A 20,891-nucleotide genomic window follows, 5' to 3' on the forward strand; every position below is an offset into this window, starting at 1 on the left:
CGGGAATGTCCCTCGCAGAGCTGGGGTGTGAAACCATGAGCACCCACAATGCTGACAGTCACGGGTAGGTCACCTCCCCCCGGGCAGTGATAAATCCTGGCTTCCTGTAGGGTGTCCAAGAACCCCCGCCTTCCACTGGGAACAAATGGCTGGAATCAGGTCGCTCATTCACAAGCCCCGTAAATAGTGCTCGTCTGAGAACGTCCCTTCCACCCACAGGGAGGCCCCCCACTACATGCTCAGCCCTACTGCATTCCCCAGCAGAGGTTATCGACAATCCGAGCTCTGGGGGGGGGGGGTTAGTATTTACCCCTAGAACCTGGGTGACCAAGCCTTGCAAAGACCCGACTTCAGAGCCACGTTCTTTCCCGAGCACCACCCCTGGGTCTGTCAGCTCCATTCTCCCGCCAAGATTCAACCACCGGAGTGTTTCTCCTGCAGGAACACTTCCCTGTGGCGCTGCCCCTGCACGGAGGTGGGCACCTGTGGGGGCAACGTGGACTCCCCTCGTGGGACTATGTGAATCTGCTTGCTTAATGCTGAGAGCTCAAATAGGCGCGGTGCTGTTTTTCCCCTCCTTTATTCAGTCTGCAGGGCAGAGACACAAACATTCTCTGTGCAGAAGGGAAAATGACTCGTTCGACCCTGGCCTCTGGAGGCGTGGTGGGGCACTGTGGTCTGACTTCCCCACAGGCACCGTGTCCTGGGCAGCGTGCAGAAGCCTTGAGGGCGGAGGATGACTGCTGGCTGACTGCTACTGACCTGCTCGCTGGGGGACAGCCGGGTGCCAGAACCTTCCTGGAGAGGCCCTTGGGGGACAGCCGGGTGCCAGAGCCTTCCTGGAGAGGCCCTTGGGGGACAGCCGGGTGCCAGAGCCTTCCTGGAGAGGCCCTTGGGGGACAGCCGGGTGCCAGAGCCTTCCTGGAGAGGCCCTTGGGGGACAGCCGGGTGCCAGAGCCTTCCTGGAGAGGCCCTTGGGGGACAGCCGGGTGCCAGAGCCTTCCTGGACAGGCCCTTGGGGGACAGCCGGGTGCCAGAGCCTTCCTGGAGAGGCCCTTGGGGGACAGCCGGGTGCCAGAGCCTTCCTGGAGAGGCCCTTGGGGGACAGCCGGGTGCCAGAGCCTTCCTGGAGAGGCCCTTGGGGGACAGCCGGGTGCCAGAGCCTTCCTGGACAGGCCCTTGGGGGACAGCCGGGTGCCAGAGCCTTCCTGGACAGGCCCTTGGGGGACAGCCGGGTGCCAGAGCCTTCCTGGACAGGCCCTTGGGGGACAGCCGGGTGCCAGAGCCTTCCTGGACAGGCCCTTACACCTCAAACGGGTGGATGGTACTCGAGTGCAGCTTTTAGGTGAGGAGCTGGGACGGAGGCCGGGCGTGTAGGGAGTAGCAGGCAGCAGGGGCCAGTGACCGTGACCCCCAGTGGTTATTATTCTTAGGGCCACAGCAGTTCCTCGGGGAGGGCTCTAAGTCCCACCCTGAGCACACACAGGCAGGGGCCCTGTAGGGATGCAGAAGACGGGCCACAGGGGGAGAGGAGGCGGGAAGCATCCCCCAAACCCTGTACTTCTGAAGAAGCTGCATTCGGTGAGAGAGATTCCTTGGGAAGGAGGCAGCAGGAGAACGTTGCAAGAACAACGTTATCCAGTTTTCAGCTTTTATTTCTTTTCATGTTTATTTAGTTTTGAGAGAGTCCGAGCATGAGCCAGGGAGGGACAGAGAGAGAGGGAGACACAGAATGCGAAGTAGGCTCCAGGCTCTGAGCTGTCAGCACAGAGTTCGATGTGGGGCTCAAACCCGTGAATTGTGAGATCGTGACCTGAGCCGAAGTTGGACGCTCAACCAACCGAGCCACCCAGGCGCTCCTTGGTTTTTCAGCTTTTAAATGGCTCGTGAGGTGGGTCTGGGATGCACAACTTCCTACCAGTTTTGTCACGTGTCTGTGAAGTCTGATCACCCACGCTCCCTGGGGTGGCCCTGCTGTGTGACAGCCCACGCTTGGAAGCAGAGAGCCCGTGGGGCCTCCGGTGAGAACACAGACCCCAGGCCCACAGAGCCACGGGATAATCGGGTGTGTTGTTCAGTCAGTGCGTTTGCGGGGACTCTTTCCGTGGACAGCTGAGTCCCGGGCAGGGGGTGGGGGCCAGGGAGAAGCCCAGCCTCACGTCCGGGTGGGTGCTGGACGAGAACGCAGCTACAGAAATGCCACAGACAGAACGTTTGCGGCCCCCCAAACTCCTGTTCAAGTCCTGACCCCCAGCGTGGGGTGCTAGGTCCTGGGCGGGACCCTCACGGCGAGCTCAGTGCCCTCACGAAAGAGACCCGGGGCACGCCCTCGCCCCCGCAGCCCGGCGAGGATGCGGTGACCAGACGGCCAGCAGCGGCCTGGCCGGAACCACAGGGGGTTCTTCCTCTCCACGTCCAGCCTCCGGGGCCGTGAGGAACCAGTGTCTGCTGTTCACAAGCTGCCCGGCCTGTGGTAATTTTGTCGTAGCAGCCCGAGCAGACTCAGGAGGCGGGAATATCCAGCAGAGCCACATAGGAAGATACATTAAAAGATTATGAACAGGGTACAGGAAAGAACAGACGTTCGAGAATCAGAACAAGGAATCCAGAAATAAACCCAAACCAATATTTACAGGGACTCTGTACGTGATGAAGGTGGCATTGCATATTTGTGGGGATGACGATAACTTAATAGTTTGGGAAGAAGTAAAGTCAATTGGAAAAAAGTTAGGTTGGATCCCAGTGTCTCTCTTTGTATCAACTTGAGACCGGTCAGATGATACACAAGCAACAAAAGTAACGTTTGGGAAATAGCATCTCCAGACACAGGAAGCCTTGTTTTTTTTAACATTTATTTTTTATTTTTGAGAGAGAGAGAGCATGAGTAGGGGACAGGCAGAGAGAGAGGAGGAGAGAGAGAGCGGGGGGTGGGGGGTTGCTGAGAGTGGGAGACACAGAATCGGAAGGACGATCCAGGCTCTGAGCTGTCAGCACAGAGCCTGACGTGGAGCTCGAACCCACGAACCGTGAGATCATGACCCGAGCCAAAGTTGGACGCTCAACCGACTGAGCCACCCAGACGCCCTGTCACAGGAGGCCTTTGTAATCATACATCCAGGAGCCATAAATATGAAAACTGATAAACTCAACTCTGTAAAAATGAAAACCTGTGCATAAAAAAACCCTCGCACATTCAAAATAAAAACAAAACAGGCAATAAATTCACGATACCCGTCACAAAGGGCCGATTTCCTCTGCATGAAGACACCCAGTGCAGATTAACCCGTCGGGCTCACACAGGCCCTGCGGTCTGGCAATTGCAGGTGGTGGGGGCATGGGAAACGCCCCCCCCCCCCCGCGCTTCTGGTGGGGGTGTGCACAGAGGGGACTCTTCGCACACTCGTGGAAAATCGTTAAATACCCAGATCCCAGCAATCCTACCTCGCTAGGTTTATCAATCATTTGATAACAAATCAATACGGCAGTGACTATCCCGATGGGTGCGTTTTTCTGCACGTGGGTCAACGTATACCTTTCCGGGCGCACAGAAACTCCTGAGAAGCAGAGTGGCAGGAAAAACCAAGTGTCCATCGACAGGGTCTGACGAAATACTCTGCGGCCCACGGGACCACGGGGCGCCACACGACCGTTTAAAGAGCATGTGGTGGCCCTGAGTGCGCTAACGCTAACCCATCCCCACGGCGTGGTCCTGAGCAGAAACCAAAACCACGGTGTGAAACTTGGCACGTGCGCTGCCAGCTGAGGGGTGGCCGTACGTGTGGGCGCGTGCGGATTCAGGCATGGCGCCTCCAGAGGGACACTGAAGGACACAGGCGGCCTCTGAGGCGAGCGGGGGCAGGAGCCCTTCTGTGTTCCGTGTCCTCGAGTGCCATTCGAGCTGTGCACCAAATGCGTGTCTTAACCGTTCAAAAGTAATCGATTTTCTTTACATTAAATTTTTAAAATCTTCCTGGAAAGAGGGAATTCAAAACACCTGTTATTTTCGCTTCCTCCACAAACCACACTAAAATCACAATAAAGGCATTTTTTTTTTTAATATTCATTTTTGAGAGAGAGCGCAAGCGGGTGAGGGGCACAGGGGGGCGGGCGGGCAGAAGATCTGAAGCAGCTTCTGCACAGAGCCTGACAATGGGCTCAAGGTCACGAACTGCGAGATCATGACCTGACCAAGTCAGACGCCCAACTGGCTGAGCCACCCAGATGCTCCAAGGGACTTTGTTGTAAAGGCGCAAAGCCCCGAGGACGGGGAGAACCCAGGGGAGACCCTCACAAGAGTCTGGGAGCCCGAACGAGGACGGGAGAGCCGTCGTCGACTTACTGAACTGTGAACTGGCAGAAAGAGCCCGTCGAAGAGCCCAGTTCACACCACGGGCCTCCCCACCCCCACCCCCGCAGCCTCAGAGGTGGTCTCACCGGATCCCCTGGGAGGGAGAGCTGCTGGAGATGGGGGAGAGTCAGCCTTGCGGCCCCGGAGGAGGAGGACGGTCTCTAGACTGGGGGTCCAGGACGGCAGAGACCCAAACCAGGGCGGACCCCTGCCCCTCACCGGAACGCCGGGGGCCCCATCTTCGCCCTCCCCCGGTGCTGGTGGGTCTTCTGCGGAGAGCCTGACACCAAGACACTGACACCAGCAGTCCCCCAGTGCCCGGCCTGAGCAGCAGGGCCTAAAAGCAGCGGCCCTCCCGCCACCACATGCACCCAACGTCCGACAACCGCCGAGCTTCCCTGAGGGCCTCTGTCGCTCGAGGGGTGAAGCCACACATCGGATGCGAGAAACTGCCCACCATCACACCAGTTAGGAAGCCGGAGTCGGCCAGGAGGAGAGCTGCCCCGCAGCGGGGCCCCGGCCTTCGAGGGGGCCCGTGCATCACGGGCTGGAGACCACTCCCAGCCTACGGACTTCCTAACTCATGCGAGCCGTTGGGACGGAGGCTACACCACGTTGACTTACTGGATCCTGGAGGTCTCAGCCGTCTGTGACCCTGTCCAAGCCAGAAATCGGAACGCCCTGGTCACCCCCCTGCCCCTCAGCCCCGAATCTGCTTCTGCAAAGTAACCCTGCCCCTGCCCACGTGCCCCACCATGTCCCATCAGGCCGGTCCAGGGGCAAAGCCAGTGACGCCTTCAAGCCAGCCAAGGTCCCCATCCCCCTCCCTCCCTCTGCCCCCCGGCCCTCGGACCAGCATTCCCTTCCTCTGTGCCTGAGTTCCTCCACCTCGGACCCCACCTCCAGAGTCTCTCCTGGGGGCGTCTGCACCTCCGCCCTGCCCCCCACTGCACGTGGCACCTCCCCTCCCGGCTGTCGGCTCCGTGAGAAGTGACAGCGTCTGCTTTGACTGCCTGCTGTATCCTGGTGCCCAGCAGGATGCCCAGAAATGTCAAACAGCCCACGTGTGTTGGATGAGATCACGAATGAATCAACCAAGCAGGAATTATTTGCTGAAGTCAGTTTGTTATACTGGCTTAAATGACACGCTTTAAAACACGTGGCACAGGACACTGAACGAGCGAGACTCCGGGAATAGACTTGGAAATCACGTTTTCCTTACCTCTTCCTGACTCTTTAACTATTCAGTGGAGGCAGTCCTGTCTCTGCCCCGAGAGGCACGTGTGGACAGTGGCATCTCGTTCTGGCTCAAACATAGAGTTTCAAAGTTCTAAGGTTACGCTAAGATATGAACCCAGCGTCAGTCAGCTCAGTCGTCGTAATCGTCCAGGACCAGGAAGTGATGAAAACGCGAAACCAGACTGAGATTAGGAGCACGGCCTCCTCCAACGAGGCGCCCCTGCTGCGAGCCGTGGGGAACGAGAGGGGTCCCTTAGCTCTGCCCCTCTCTCGCTCTCCCACCGCCCTCCCCAGACTCCGTAACGGGGCCTGCCCCCTCCCGCGTCGGAACAGCCTCTGGCATCTAGAATTCCCAGAAGAGGGCGCGCCACCGGCCACTGCGTCAGCCTCAGGGACCTCCCAGGAGGGGACTCTACGCTGCGTGGCCTTCCGTGCCGGGCTCTCACCGAGCATCGTGTTTTCAGGGTTCAGCCACACGGTGGCCGGCGTCCGCACTTCATTCCTTCTGCAGCTCCACAGTACCCCACGCTTTACCCGTCACCCGTGATGGACACCCGGGCCGCTTCCGCCGCTCGGCTGCTGGGAGCACGGGCGTGCAGGGACCTGCCTGACCTGTGTCCACCTCTATAGGCTGTGTAACAGGACACAGACGTGGTGGAGCTCACGGGAGTCCCAGGTTTCGTTTTTTGAGGAGCCGCCAGACCATCTTCCCCAGCGGCCCTCCACCAGCAGCGCCCCAGGTTCCGGTTTCTCGTGTCCTTGCCAATACGTGTTGTTTTCTGTTGTTGTTTTAGTAACCGCCTCCCCCAGGCGTGGAGACAGCTCGGCACGCTTCCTGGCACGTTCCAGGGACCAGGCGAGCTCGCAGGCCGGCTCAGATTCAACAGGAGGCTGGATCCGTGTGCAGGCATGGGAGGAATGTCAGCACCTGTCCTCTGCACCTCATGTGACATGTGCTAAGTGGGTATTTGTGGGTGTGCCTTCTACCCCTCATCTGCCAAGTTGTTGTCACGAACAGGTGTCACGTTTCATCACGTGCTTTTTCTGCACCCACCAAGATGGTCCCGTGATTTTTTTTTCTTCAGCTTGTTTTAATGTGGTAAATTACATTCATTTCTATGTTAAATTAACTTGCATTCCTGGAATAAATTCAATCTGGTCACAATGTATTATTCTTTTTAAATTCTTGATTTCCAGACTGAGTTGGTTAATATTTTATTTAGGATTTTTACACCTGTATTCAATGAGAGAGACTGATCTATAATATTCCTTTTGTGTAATGTCCCTGTCACCGTGTGGGATCAAGGTTATGATGCTGGCCTCATAAAATGGGTTTAGAGATGCTCCCTCTTCCTGGTGTCAAAGAGTCTAGACCCAGAGTTATTTCCTAGTTAAATGTTTTGAAGTTAATAAAGACCTGTGCTTACAGCCATTATCGTGGGAAGCTTTTTATTTATTTTTTTAATGTTTATTTATTTTTGAGACAGAGAGAGAGAGTGCACAAGTGGGGAGGGGCAGAGAGAGAGGGAGACACAGAATCCGAAACAGGCTCCAGGCTCTGAGCTGGCAGCACAGAGCCTGACACGAGGCTTGAACCCACCGACTACGAGGTCATGACCTGAGCCGAAGTCACTCGCTTAACTGACTGAGCCACCCAGGCGCCCCAATGCTTTTAAACCACAAAGCCAATTTCTTTACTAGGTACCACACTCTCCTGCCTTCCTATTTCTTCTTGCATAAGTTTTAGTAAACCACATTTTCCTAGGAATCCACCAATTCATCTGCTTTGGGAGGAATAAAGTGATTCACATGATCCTTGCAGTGTCTCTTTATTGCTTAGGACCTGTAGTGATAACCCCTTGTTGACTTTGTGCTTTCCACTCCATGTTGACTTTGTGCTTTCGCATTTTCTCCCCTCATCAGTCTTAACAGAGGTTTAGCAATTTTCGTAGCCTTGTAAAAGAACAAACTCTTGGTTTTATTGATACTCTCCATTGTACGTTTTTCTGTTTCATTACTTTCTGTTCTAACCTTTATTATTCCTTTTTTTTTTTTTTTTTTTTTACCAGGTTCAGGTTTATCTACATATTTTGCTACTGGGGGGAAAAATCAACCTTTCGTACTCTACGCAGGCAAGAAGCGTAACGGAGATAGCGGTGGAGTAACAACATCTGATCTCAGTCTGATTCCTGTTCCTTTGAAAGCAATCTGTTTTTTCTCTGGCAGTCCTCTCCACGTTTGTCTTTGACATTCTTGGATTCCATAGCCTGTCAATATGTGCTACTCTGCAGATCTAAGCTGACGGTCCTTTCTCTTCCACTCTGGAAAATTTGTCTCCGTTGTCCCTTCAAATATTGGCTACTCCCCGTATTTATGACCCCTTTCTCTAGGGCATCCATCAACCAGATATCAGCATTTTTGCTTCCATCCCCCTCTTTTAGGCACCTTCTTCTTGTTCCCGGTGTCACACCGCCAAGATAAAGACCTTCACCTCTTTTATGGGCATGTCGTACTTATTTTGATGCACTGGCCCTTCCGTTGGGCTGCTCCTGGGATCACCGGTTTACTTCCTTCCCTTCGGTCTGGCTGTGTGTCTTCGGGAAGGAGACAGGGCAGATGCCGTCTGTGTATCCAAGTGGCCGCCACCACCACCATCACAATGCTTAAGTACCGTTACCACACACGACTGTCCCATCGGTGCGTCAGGGCCACTCCCAGCTCCATCCCTAACCCCGGAGACCAGGAAGACCTGGACTTGTCACTTCACGAATGTCACGTAAGTGGGATCTCGCTGCGCTCCCCCTTTAATGACTGCCCTTTGGACTCACGACATCTTCCCTAGAGTCACCAGCTCCTTGTGTAGAGCAGCCGTTCATTCCTTTGTATCTCTGAGGACACCTGTGCTGAATTTCCACGTTTGAAGATTTTCTTATTGTCTGCTACTGATTTTCAGTTTGATTCAGAGAACATAGTCTCCGTATGGTTTCAGTTCTTTTAAATTGATTTTGTTTTATGGCCCAAGATATGGTCTCTCTTGGAATATGTTCCACGGTCACTGGAAAAGAATGTGTCCTCTGCTGTTGTTGGGCGGAGTGTTCCACAAGTGTCCCTTAATCTTGTCGGTTGAGGGCGGTGCTCTTGTATATCTTTGCTGAATGTCTGTCTAGTAATTCTACAACTGCTGAGAGTGGGTAAGAAGTCCTCATATAAAGTCCTTCATATGCTCTGAAGCTGTCATTTGGTGCCTGTGCACTTGGGATTGGTCATTTTATCATTAGGTAACGTCCCTGTTTTTTTCTGAGAAAGTTTCTTCACTCTGAAGATTATTTTGGCTGGCATTAATAGAGTCTATCTGCTTATTAAAAATTAATGTTTACTTGATATATCCTCTTCCATGGTTTTCCTTTCAATCTACCCATGTCCCTGTGGCCAAAATGAGCTTCAGCATAGAGTAGACAACGCAGAGTCGGGTCTCGGTTTTTTTTATTCACTCTGCCAACCTCTGTCTTCTAACTGGTACATTTAGACCATTTACGTTAAAGTAATCATTGACATATTAGGGCTTCCGTCTGCCATTTCATTAATCGTGTTGGTTTCCTCTCTTGTGCCCTGTGAGATCCTGAAACATTTGTTAGAATTCCATTTAATGTTTCTGCCTCTACCGCCATGTTGAGCTTTCTCAGCGGCTGCCCCAGACATCACCACACACACACACACACGGCGCTTAGAGGTCCCCTGGTATCGATGTTGTGCCACGTCGAGTGCAGTGTAGAAACCTTACTGCCACTACGTCCCTTCATCCTTCCCGCTTTTCAAATATAATTATAAATATTTCCTCTGCATACACTGAGCCCCACATCAGCGTTATTTTCTGCTTCAAGCATCAACCCTGATTGAAGAAACTTACGAAGTGAAAGACGGTCAGTCGTGTGTCCTTCCACTCTTACCCATTCTATTCTTAATTTTCTGAAGGGCCCTGCCTTCCTGTTACAATTTTCCTCTTCTTGGACAGCTCCTTTTAATCATTCACCAAGGGCAAGTCTGCTAGCAACAAATTCTATCAGTCTGCCTCTGTCTGAGAATATTTTCATTCCTCCTTCACTCCTGAGGACGGTTCTGTTGGTAGAGAATTCACTTCCCTTTCAATCTCTTTCGATGCTTGAACAACATGCCGCTTCCTCCCGGCCTCTGTGATGTAGGATAAGACACCTGCTGTCACTCATGCTGCTGTTCCCCTACAGGCCACGCATCGTTTCTATGTATAACATTTTTTCTCCTCTCTTCGGTTTTCAGAAGTTTAACTATGATGTGTTTCCCAGTCCTGTGGCCAGGAAGCGGTGGTTCGTCCTGCAATTTTCTTGCCCGTGCTGTGACTGTTAAATTAACATTTGACAGGCAGAACACAAGGACTGGGAGGGAAAGTACAAGAGAGGTGCTTATGACTCACAGGTCCTGGGGGTGCACAGCACAGCATGTGGGGAGGTCGAGGCAGGGCACAGGCAGAGAAAGGGTCCGTGGAGTGCTTTGGGGGTTCTGGGCTAGGGCCGGATCGGTCAATTTGAGTCAAAAAGAGCAGGGCTTTGGTCAGCTTTGCAGGGGCTCCCTGGGCGTCAGGGGAACATGCTTATCACAAGGGTTGCAGGAGAGTTATACCAAAACTTTCACTGACTGTGACTCTGCAGGAATTGTAGGACACGTGCGCGTGGGAGGGGCTGGTGCTGGTCCAAAGCCCCTGCAGGCTGCCTGGCTACACTCCACGGACACAGAGGCAGCAACATTATAGACGAGTTTAGTCAAACTCAACAGCCTGCAGGCAGTTCTGGGTTGGGCTGCAGGCCTCTCTGGCACCTATTCTGGGAACCTGTGAGAGAGAAGAGGAAAACCCAGGGAACCCACTGTGCGGCCGTCACCCAGTGCTGAGGACCCTGGCCTGTCCTTTCCCATCACTGTGGAATTACTGGTAAGGTATTCCACAGGAAGGAGCAAGGAACAGTGAGTCTGCACCACGCTTTCTGGAGCAGGAGGCCGCAACACCCTAAGTCGACTGCCTGCTGTTTCCCATCTGGGGCAGAGCTCACCTTCAAACAGCCACAACTGCCCCCCACTCCCCCCACAGCAGCAAAGCACGCTCAGAAAAGTGCAAGCCTGCTGGTGCCGACTCTCCCACCCCTACAGCCTTCCTTGTGTCCCCATCACTCTAAGATAAAGGCCCTGGTGGTCTGACCCCCTCCCCCTCTTCCTGCTCTCCCTGGGTCCCTGGGCTGCAGCCACAAGGAGCTTCCAGAACAGCCTCGGGGCCTCCCTGATGGGCTCCCTTGGCAGACCGGGTGCCTTCCACGACAGTCTGGAGGCCAGAAGTCAGGGCTGGTTCCTCCCCAGGCTGCTGGGGCAGGTCTGTCCCGGGCCACTGTCCCTAGGCTGCCAGGCCAGCCTGTCCCAGGCCGCTGTCCCCAGGCTGCCGGGCCTCTCTGTCCCAGGCCGCTGTCCCCAGGCTGCTGGGCCTCTCTGTCCTGGGCCGCTGTCCCAAGGCTGCTGGGCCACCCAGTCCGGAGGCTGCAGGGCGGCTCTGTCCCGGCCGCTGTCCCCAGGCCGCTGGGCCGCTCTGTCCCGGGCCGCTGTCCCTGGCCTGCACACGTGGTGTTCTCCGTGTGTGCTGCATCCACCTCCAAAATCCGCCCTTCATAGTGTAAGGGTTAAACTGTAGTGTAGGGCTAACACTTAGCTTGAAAAATAACAGCTTTGGGTTGACACTGAAGGTTAAGAGATAACAGCCTTGCTTTGCTCTTGTAAACTACCCCTCATACTCTTGTAAATTAGGCTTCACCAATTAAGGAAACAAAAGTTCAAAGAAAAGAGCATCAGAGGCAGAGCCAAGGAGATCCACTGGTTGCAACTTAGAGGCAGAAAGTCTAAAATGAACACCTCATTAGGCAACTGTTTCTAACTCATCTGGCAACTGTTTCTAACTCATCTAGAAACTGTTTCTTTGTTCTGTTCCCAGGTGATGATAAAACGATGTGATCGGTTATAAAAACTCTCTACCCCGGGTGTTCCAGGCTGCACTCTTATCAAGAGTGTTGGACCCGGTCGGTCGGCCTTGCCTCTCATTGTAATAAACTTTGTTGTGACTGTCACTGGTGCCCATAGCATTCTGTTTCAGGAATCGTGTGGATGCAACAATAGAGGCAGTCGCATGGGACCGTGGCCCCCGTGACGTATTTTTACTCTGATGGCCGCTGTAAGGTCCCTATCGCTAAATAAGGTCACGTTCTGAGGTTCTCGGGACTAGGACTCCAATACACAAACTTGGGGGAGACAATTCAAACCACAGCACCCCCACCCGGGGCCTCTGCCCCCCGCCGTTTCCCTCCCGCTCGGGCTCTCGCGCCAGCGCCTCCGCGGAGTTCCTCTCACTGACCCTGCCCTGTCACCGGTGCTGTCACTTCACGGGCAGGACTTACCTGTCCACATCAAGTCCCCTCGCCATTCATTCCCCCGACCGGTTTCGCCTCCTATCCGCTACGCTGAGACCCCAGCGCGCAGGAACCCGCGGCGTTTCCGGCCCCTCCCGGCAGTGTCCCGTCCGCGCCCAGAGCTGCCAATAAAGTTGTATTCGCGACCAACCGGAAGGGGAGCCGTAATCCGCGCCGCGGCCGTCGTGAAAGCGCCGGTCTCCCCTAGCGACGGGCAACGCGGGCAAGATGGCGGCACTGGTGGCGGCGGAGGCCGCGGCGCCTCCGGGCCCGGCCGAGGCGGCCGAGGCGGCCGAGACGGCCGAGGCGGCGGAGCTGAGCCGCGCCCTGAGCCGCCTGCTGCCCGGGCTTGAGGCCGACAGCAAGCTGAGCCGGCGGCGCGCGCTCGAGGCGCTGCAGCGCGCAATCGAGGCGGCGTGGCCCGAGGAGCCCGCCGCCGAGTCCGCCGCCGCGGCCGCAGGCTTCCAGGGCCCGTGGGCGCGCCTGCTGCTGCCGCGCCTGCTGCGCTGCCTGGCCGACCCGGCGGAGGGCTGCCGCGCGCTGGCGGCGCACCTGCTGGGCCTGGGCCTGCGGCGCGCCGCGCGGCCCCGCGACGCCCTGCCGCGCCTGCTGCCGGCGCTGGTCGCGCGCCTGGCCGGCCCCGAGTCCGAGCGCGGCCGGCCGCCCGAGACCTGCGAGGAGCTGCGCCTGGCGCTCGTGCAGCTGCTCGGCCTGGCCGTGCGCCTGGGCGGCGCCGCGCTCGCGCCCCACCTGGACGACGCCGTGAGGGTGCTGCGCTGCACGCTGCTCGACCCCTTCGCCGCCGTGCGCCGCGAGAGCTGCCAGTGCGCCGCCAGCCTGGCGCGCGCCACGCCAGGTGCCCGTCTCGCGCGGGGGTCGGGGTGGGGGCGCGGGCAGGCACGGGCGCCGTCCCCGACGCCCGAAGCTGCGGCCGCTCCTCGCCGTTCGGTGGTTCGCAAAATGCAGAGGCGCGGAAACCCCGCCGAAATCGCCCAGAGCGTCTGGGACGCGGCGCGTTCCGGTAGCTGCTTCTCACCCGCGCGACGAACCCGGGCGCTGGCGGGAGCGCGCCCCGAGAATCACCGCTGCGGTCTCCCAGGCCTCGTCCCCATCGCTAAGCCTGTCGGTCTTCCCTCTTTGGGTCGGAGCGCTGTCCTCCTGAGTGGAGAGAGGCCACTTCTCACGTGTTTTCCTTTAATTCGTTCTCCATTATTTTAAGAATTCTAATCTGATCAGGACATTCCCTTTTTCTAAGTAGCTGTTTCTGCAGGATCTTGCCCCAGTTAACTTCTCCTTACTGCCTCAGACTGGGATGTGGAATGGTTGGAGGCCTCTACTTAGTCCCGTTGGGAAGGCTTCCTGTAGGAGGAAATATAGAGGTTGAAGATCTGTGATCTGTGGTCTGGAGGAAACCAGCTTTGAGGAATAAACAACTTGGTAGATGTGAGGAGCAGAAAGGAGGTCAAGATTGCTGGAGGGAAGAAAGGGGGGAAGCTGCTGCAGGTTTGAACTTAGTGTTAAATGCAATGGGGAGCCAGCGGGGGGTGTGGAGAAAGGGCGGGAGAGGCTCAGATTCTGATTTGTTTTTAAGTGTATTTATTTTTAATGTTTATTTATTTTTGAGACAGAGAAAGACAGAGCATGAATGGGGGAGGGTCAGAGAGAGGGAGACACAGAATCTGAAACAGGCTCCGGGCTCTGAGCTGTCAGCACAGAGCCCGACGCCGGGCTTGAACGCACAAACTGGGAGATCATGACCTGAGCTGAAGTCGGATCCTTAACCGACTGAGCCACCCAGGCGCCCCTAACGTGTATTTATTTTAGAGACAGAGAAACAGAGCACAAGTGGGGGAGGGGCAGAGAGACACAGAATCCCAAGCAGGGTCCAGGCTCTGAGCTGTCAGCACAGAGCCCGACGCCGGGCTTGAACGCACAAACTGGGAGATCATGACCTGGGCTGAAGTCGGATCCTTAACCGACTGAGCCACCCAGGCACCCCAGTTCTGATGTTTAAAAGATGACTGTGGTGCTCAGAGAATTGATCACCAAAGGTGGCAAGGGGAAATGAGAAAGTCAGTTGGGGCGAGAGTTAATCCATACTTAGATGATGGTTGGCTTGGACTTGTGGGGGTGAGCGGTCGGCTAACAGACATGGAAGAAAGTGGATGGATGGATGGATGGATGTCGGGCATGGAGCGGGCAGGGTGTCCTGTTGAACTGGGTGGGGGATGAGGGAGAAGGAGGTTTGGGTGGACAGGAGACAAAGAAGAATGAATGAGGCTTCTTTTCACCCCTTGCCATTAGGGACCGTCAAGATTTCCATTGTGAGTGACAAGTTTGGATTCAAATAGTACAGAATTTCTAAGAGAGCTGGGTTTGAGGCTTGGGCTGGAGACAGCCTTTGGGAATTGCAAGCTTTTATTTATTTTTTTTTTAATTTTTTTTAATGTTTATTTTTGAGACGGAGAGAGACAGAACATGAGCGGGGGAGGGGCAGAGAGAGAGAGAGGGAGACACAATCCGAAGCAGGCTCCAGGCTCCGAGCTGTCAGCACAGAGCCCGACGTGGGGCTCGAACTCACAAACTGTGAGATCATGACCTGAGCCGAAGTCGGACGCTTAACCGACTGAGCCACCCAGGCGCCCCAAGGGAATTACAAGCTTTTAACACATTTCTCATTGACCCCCAACCACTTCGCTCCCTGGTCTGTGTGTCAGCCAGCGTGACGGCTTCTGCCTTGCAGCCTTTGTGTGTTCCCTCACTGGATTGTAAGTTCTGGAAGGGTGGGGCAGTGCCTGCCCGCATCCTAGGTGCCCACTCGTTTCCGAGCGAGGGAAACGAGTTCCTTGTGCTTGAAGGACGTCCCTCCTCCAAACCCTCTACTCTGCCGGCTCCCCGTGAGGACCCTCTCCTGGATCCACACCACACTGGGCAGCGCTAGGTCGATATCCCGCCTTGATCTGAGGCCCTCAGGGCGAAAGAACTCAGCTACAGCATCACCGAAGTAGCCGTCTGTGGTTGTGTCTCCGGCAGCGGCAGAACTGAAGTCAGAACTCCAACACCAGCGGGCCGGCCTCCCTGCCAGAGACATCCCAGTTCTGATTTTGTGCGAGGCCCGAACAAGTAGGAAGTGGAGTGGCTTCACCCCAAGTGATGTCGGCCCTGTTCCCTGTGTAGCGCCAGCCATCTGGCTTCGAGGCACAGCCAGTGTGGGGACTTGGGCAGCGTCCTCCAGGCTCCGTTTCTCTCCTTTGGTTGGCATCCCTCTTGGGCACCCTGTGCCCCTGCTGTCAGCCTCACACTCTCCTCGTAGCTCCTGCCTTCGGCCGAGAGGGAGTCAAGCCCCTGGCCTTTTCCTTTCGTGCCGTCTGGGTCACACGCCAGTCCTGTGCCTCTCCCGGCGCCAGGGGGCACACACCTGTGCTCGGCAGGCCGGTAGCAGGGACCTGGGTGGGGAGAGGGCGTTCCGGGACACGGTGGGGCCTGTCCTCCCAGGAGCCCGTGGAGGTAACTGGGCTCCTCCCCTGTCTCACAGACCACTTCCACATGCAGTCGGAGTCCTTGATCGGCCCCCTGATGCAGAGCATCTCACACCAGCACTGGAAGGTGCGGGTGGCTGTCATCGAGGCCGCCGGCTCTGTGATCCAGTTTGGCAGCGGGAAGTCGGCGGACGACGTCCTCCCTCACTTTGCTCAGAGGCTCTTCGATGACGTCCCCCAGGTAACGAGTTTCTCCTCTGAGCGGTCCCCCCCTCTTCGCCGGGAACGCGCTATTTGTAACTTCTTTTTTTCTGTAAAGCTCTTACCTGTTGCCCCGGACATCTTGCGTCATTTGCCGTCACTGGGTGGTCTTGGTTCACGCCTCTGGGAAAACGGGGAGAGTTGAATTGTTTTAATATGTTCGTTGTTCTTCACTTGGGGGAACGTGGGACGGGAGTATTTCCTCCTTGGAAAACAGTCGAACTGTGTGGAGCACGTGGTTTCAGAGGCGTCTGTGAGACGCACGTCCATCGAGGCGGATTGATGAACCCCAGCGGTTGGTGAACCAGACCTGCGAGGAGGAGGAGGAGGAGGAGGGTCAGAATTGGTGTGTTGGGGTCATGTTTCTGTTGGGCCTTGGGACCCACCGAGAGAGAGACAGACCGAGACCAGAATGCTGGCTTTTCTGTTGGCAGAAGTCAGGTTGGAGGCTGGGTCATGGATGTGAGGCCACAGTTTGCTTATAGAACCTGAAGACCCCCGGCAACAACAAGGGGAGGAGAGCCACCCGCCCCCCAGAGGGAGGAGATGGGGAGGGGATCACTTAGGGGAGGGAGGAGACGGACGAGGGGGTCGCCCGGGGAGGGAGGGGCAGCGGTTGCTGGCAGAAGTCCCCCGAGTGGTTAGAAAGTGCCCCTGCCTGTGGCCGTGGGGGCATGAGGTGGCCCAAGGTGGCCAAGGACCGAGAAGCTGGTGCTGTGGCCGCCTGGCCCCTGCTGTCCCGATGGGGGAGCACTTGTGTGCCGGCCCCTCCCCCATCGTCCACACACCGTCTCCTTTAACCTTTCACACCAGCTGCTCGCATGTCGCCTGCGGTCTAGAAATGGTGCTGCACGCTCAGGGTGGCCCCGCCGGAGCTGGCCCCCAGGGCCCAGGTGTGGTGACACTAGAGAGTGTTGCCCGGCACCATCCGGCCGCCTGGCCGCAGGCACGCTTCAGTCTCCTTCCAAGTTGCTTTGTTTGGTTTTATTTTTTTACGCAGCTTTATGGAGCAACAACTCACATAGTGTGCAAATCACTCATTTAAACGTTCAGCGTTTTTGGTATGTCATCTTTAGGGTGTTTGGTAAAATACGCGTAACGTAAAGTGGGCCATTTCTACCACTTCTGAGAGGGAGTTCGGACGCGTGAAGCGCATTCACGACGCGGTGGGACCGCCGCCGTTAACCGCAACTTCTTCCCGTCGCGCCCTCCCCCCTCCTCCCCGCCCCCACTCCCTGCCGCCCGTGAGCAGGACAGCGAGTGGTCTTGGTGGCCCTTCCACCGGGCGACGTGTTGCAGCGGGGGTCACGCTGTGCTCCTCCGTGAGGCTGAGGGATCGCCGTCGTGCGGTGGGCTGTACTCTGTCCCTTCACCCGTCGCCGGGCGCTTGTGCCAACGTGGGGATGCAGGTGTCTGAGCCCACCTTCGCTTCTCTGGGGCCCGGGCCGTAGACCCAGGAGTGGGGGTGCCGGGTCGTACGGTAACTGTCCGTTTAGCCTATGGAAGATACCCTCCGCGGTGGCCGCGCGCCTGGCATTCCCGGCGGCGGTGCGCGAGGGGTCCGCCCCCTCCACGTCCCCACGGCGCTTCTCCGGGGTCTGTGTGTGTCTGTCGCCGTCCTGCCGGGTGCGAAGCGGCGTCTCAGCGTGGCCGTGACTCTGTTTCCCTGACGGTGAGTGACGTCGAGCATATTTTCGCGTGCTTGTTGCCGGATTGTCTCGCCTGACAGGCGAGAACGTTCAGCTCGGGGCCCCTGACAGTGTGGCCCGTAGGCACGTGTGCACACGTGCCCAGAAGGGGCCCTGATGCCTGTTGGGGTTGTGTGGACGGCTTAGAGCTTCTTACCACTTGCTGTTGGATGCCTGAGGAGGCAGAGGGGCTGGGGGTGGCCCCGGCACCCCTTGGGGACTGGAGGTGCCTCTCGGCAGGATGAGCCCCTCAGGGCTCTAGGGGCCAGGACAGAAGCCCCCCTCAGTTGCCCGCCTGTGACGTGCCAGCCGCCCAGGATGTCGCTTCAGGCCGTGTCCCTACACCCCAGGGTCAGAGAGCCCCTCCCTGCTCCCAACAACCTGCGGGCCGCTGAACTGGGGTGACTGGGGACGCGGCCCCCCCCCCCCCCCCCCGTGAGCTGGATGGGGTCGGCACCGGGCAGCATGGGGGGTGGGGACCGAGAGCAGAAGCGGGCTCTGCCCCAGGAGGGGGCGGGGCACTGGGTCGGCTGCAGCCTGGACTGGAGACCTGGTGCAGGAGGCGGGGGCCGAGGTGGATCCCGGTGGCAGACGGTGGTGCCGCCACCCCCGGGACGGCCTCCCTCCCGGCTTGTGCCAGGCAGACCCGGGGCGCGCGGGCAGGTGGAACAGCTTTCCTCGAAGGAGCGTGATGACCGCGTACGACAGCTCTGTCAACAGTGCTACTGAGTATCAGTCGGGAGCTTCCCGTAAACAGCCTGGTTGTGTCGCAGGCCCCGTGAGCGTGGACCTGTGAGGATGGGTGTCGACAGGTCCCTGTGAACCCTGTGGCTGCGTGTCAACGGACAGGTCCCTGAGAACGGCACGGCCGTTGCTGCCGTCAGGGGCAACATTCCGCCTCCTTGGTGACGGAGTTTTCCAGACTTGGGGCTGCAACTCTTTCTTGTGATTTAGTGTTCCAGAAACACTGTCCGTTATTAAAGCTGTCTTTATTTTCGTTTCTTCCCGGTGGGATTTGATCTGCTCTGCACAATTTCCAGGGCCGATCGAGGTAGGATTTCCAATCCACCCTGGAGCTGGCCACCAGCTTTCTCGCCGATGAGGGGTCCTGTCAGCGGGGTGCCCAGCAAGTTCCTCGCAGTGAGTTGGTAGGGAAGTCACTGGCTACCCCTTATGCGTCTGCGCGGGGTCTCAGGCCCTCGTGGTCCCGGGCTCCGCGGGTGTTTCTGCGGTTCCAGGGGCCGGGCCTCTTGCGGACCCGCGGTCCCGTGGACAGCCCGGGGCTGTGTCCGGATCTCCCCACGCTCCACGCGGAAGGTGAGCATCTCCCTGCTCCGTAACTTGTGGAAAACATCCCGCAGCTACTGTCCTACGGCTTTTGCCGGACCGTATCCTGGGTCACCCCACTGCAGGGCAGGTGGCTGCCAGAAGTAACTTAGTAGAGGTGTTTCGCCCAAATTGACCCTTTCGGTCTGTGTGGCCCTCCCGTGCAGAGGAGACCGTGAGGACCCCCCGTCTCACAGGTGGGGAAGCAGGGCACAGAGGGGCACGGAGCTTGCCCCGGGGGCAAGGGGGCTCAGAACGTGGGCGGTAGGTCCCGGAATTCCTGCTCTGGAGGTCCGTCACCTCAGGTCTCAGGGACATGTCTGAGCATGTGGGAAGAGGGTGTCCCAGCGCGGCAGGGCTGAGGTGGCTTCCTCTGAAACCCGTCCTCCGCACACGCCAACCGCGAGGGGAGGCACGGCCGGGGTTCTGCCCCTGGCCATAGTCCTCCGTGTCCTTACTGCCCTCGGGTACCCCTGGGGTCAGCCTCATCTTCACGCACCCCTGCGTGTTGCGGGTGATGACGTCTCAGCCAGAAGCTGGGATTGTGTGTGCTCTCCGCGGTCTGGGTAAGACGCGCCGACCCCGTTACGGAAGCGCCTGGGACCTGGGACCCGCCTGGGTGCCGCGCGGGGCCCTGCCCGGGAATGCCTGGCTCGGCAGGCTGGAGCTCGGCCTCCCCGCCTGCACCCCTGCCGCCGGCCCAGCGGGCGTCCAGGCCCACCAGCCTCGGGGGGCCGTCCCCAGGCCCCGCCTTCTGCCAGCTCCCCGGTGGAGCAGAGAAGTGGGCGGGCCCTGCCCCCGCCCTGCGAGGACCTCACTGATGCTGAGGGGTGATGGGTGTGGGGACGGAGCGGTGCCTGAGGAGAGGACGGTGCGCCCCCAGCGGTTCTGGGGACTTTCGAGGCTGTGGGAGGGGATGTGATGAACTGCAGACCCCGGGTGGAGTCCTGCCGCGGGGCACCGAGCGGGTGTCGGAGTCCCGCGTTCGGTCAGAACAGCCTGAGACTGGGAGCCTGTCGCTCTTGTGGAGCAGGGTACTCTCTGGTGGCAGGTCTCGATTTCACCGCAGGAGCGAGAAGATCTGGGACCTGTGCGCAGGGGAAATGGGGTCCCCGTGTGCTCTGCCGTTATGGTGACCTTCCCACCTTCCCCCTCCGCCTCCCGCCTCGTGACCTTCCTGGCTTCCCCTTCCTGCCTCCTGACCTTCCCGCCTGGTGACCTTCCCGCCTTCTCCCTCCGCCTCCCACCTCATGACCTTCCCGCCTTCCCCCTCCACCTCCCGCCTTGCGACCTTCCCTCCTTCCCCCTCCTGCCTCGTGACCTCCCTGCCTTCCCCTCCGCCTCCCGCCTCGTGACCTTCCCGCCTTCTCCCTCCGCCTCCCACCTCATGACCTTCCCGCCTTCCCCCTCCACCTCATGACCGGGAATTCCCGCCTTCCTCCTCCACCTCCCGCCTTGTGACCTTCCCTCCTACCCCCTCCCGCCTCCTGACCTTCCCGCCTGGTGACCTTCCCGCCTTCTCCCTCCGCCTCCCACCTCATGACCTTCCTGCCTTCCCCCTCCTTCTCTCGCCTGGTGACTTTCCTGCCTCATGACCTCCCCGCCTTCCCCCTCCACCTCCCACCTTGCGACCTTCCTGCCTTCCCCCTCCCATCTCGTGACCTTCCCGCCTCCCCCCTCTGCTTCCCGCCTCCCCCCTCTGCTTCCCGCCTCATGACCTTCCGCTTCCCGCCTCGTGACCTTCCGCTTCCCACCTCGTGATCTTCCCGCCTTCCCCGTCTGTTTCCCGCCTCCTGCCCCTGACGTTAAAATGAAGGAAAACTGGCAACAGATACAGCGGCTGTTCAGGTCCAATGCATACTTAGGAAATATCATGTTGAACCTTTTTCAGGATTAAGAACTAAAAATGTTACAGGTTAAGTTGAAACCCTTTCTGCTAATTTTTTTAACTGAATTTATTTATTTTTTTTTCAACGTTTTTTTTATTTATTTTTGGGACAGAGAGAGACAGAGCATGAACGGGGGAGGGGCAGAGAGAGAGGGAGACACAGAATCGGAAGCAGGCTCCAGGCTCTGA

The 20,891-nt window shown here is 57.7% G+C and overlaps 2 protein-coding genes across 2 annotated transcripts in view; one reads left to right on the forward strand and one right to left on the reverse strand.

Moving 5' to 3' along the window:
* PRKAR1B (protein kinase cAMP-dependent type I regulatory subunit beta) overlaps positions 1–12,166 on the reverse strand; it is a 117,113-nt gene extending 104,947 nt beyond the window's left edge. The window contains exon 1 of the mRNA XM_042971370.1: positions 12,049–12,166. The gene's annotated coding sequence lies outside the window, so the exon portion shown is untranslated. The remainder of the gene's footprint in view (positions 1–12,048) is intronic.
* Positions 12,167–12,288: 122 nt separating this feature from the next.
* Positions 12,289–20,891, forward strand: part of DNAAF5 (dynein axonemal assembly factor 5) — a 49,203-nt gene continuing 40,600 nt past the window's right edge. The window contains exons 1-2 of the mRNA XM_042970979.1: positions 12,289–12,916; positions 15,596–15,780. Of these exons, the coding sequence (XP_042826913.1) occupies positions 12,289–12,916; positions 15,596–15,780 (813 nt within the window). The remainder of the gene's footprint in view (positions 12,917–15,595; positions 15,781–20,891) is intronic.

The sequence above is a fragment of the Panthera tigris genome, chromosome E3 (genome assembly GCF_018350195.1).
Source record: "Panthera tigris isolate Pti1 chromosome E3, P.tigris_Pti1_mat1.1, whole genome shotgun sequence".
Taxonomy (NCBI): domain Eukaryota; kingdom Metazoa; phylum Chordata; class Mammalia; order Carnivora; family Felidae; genus Panthera; species Panthera tigris.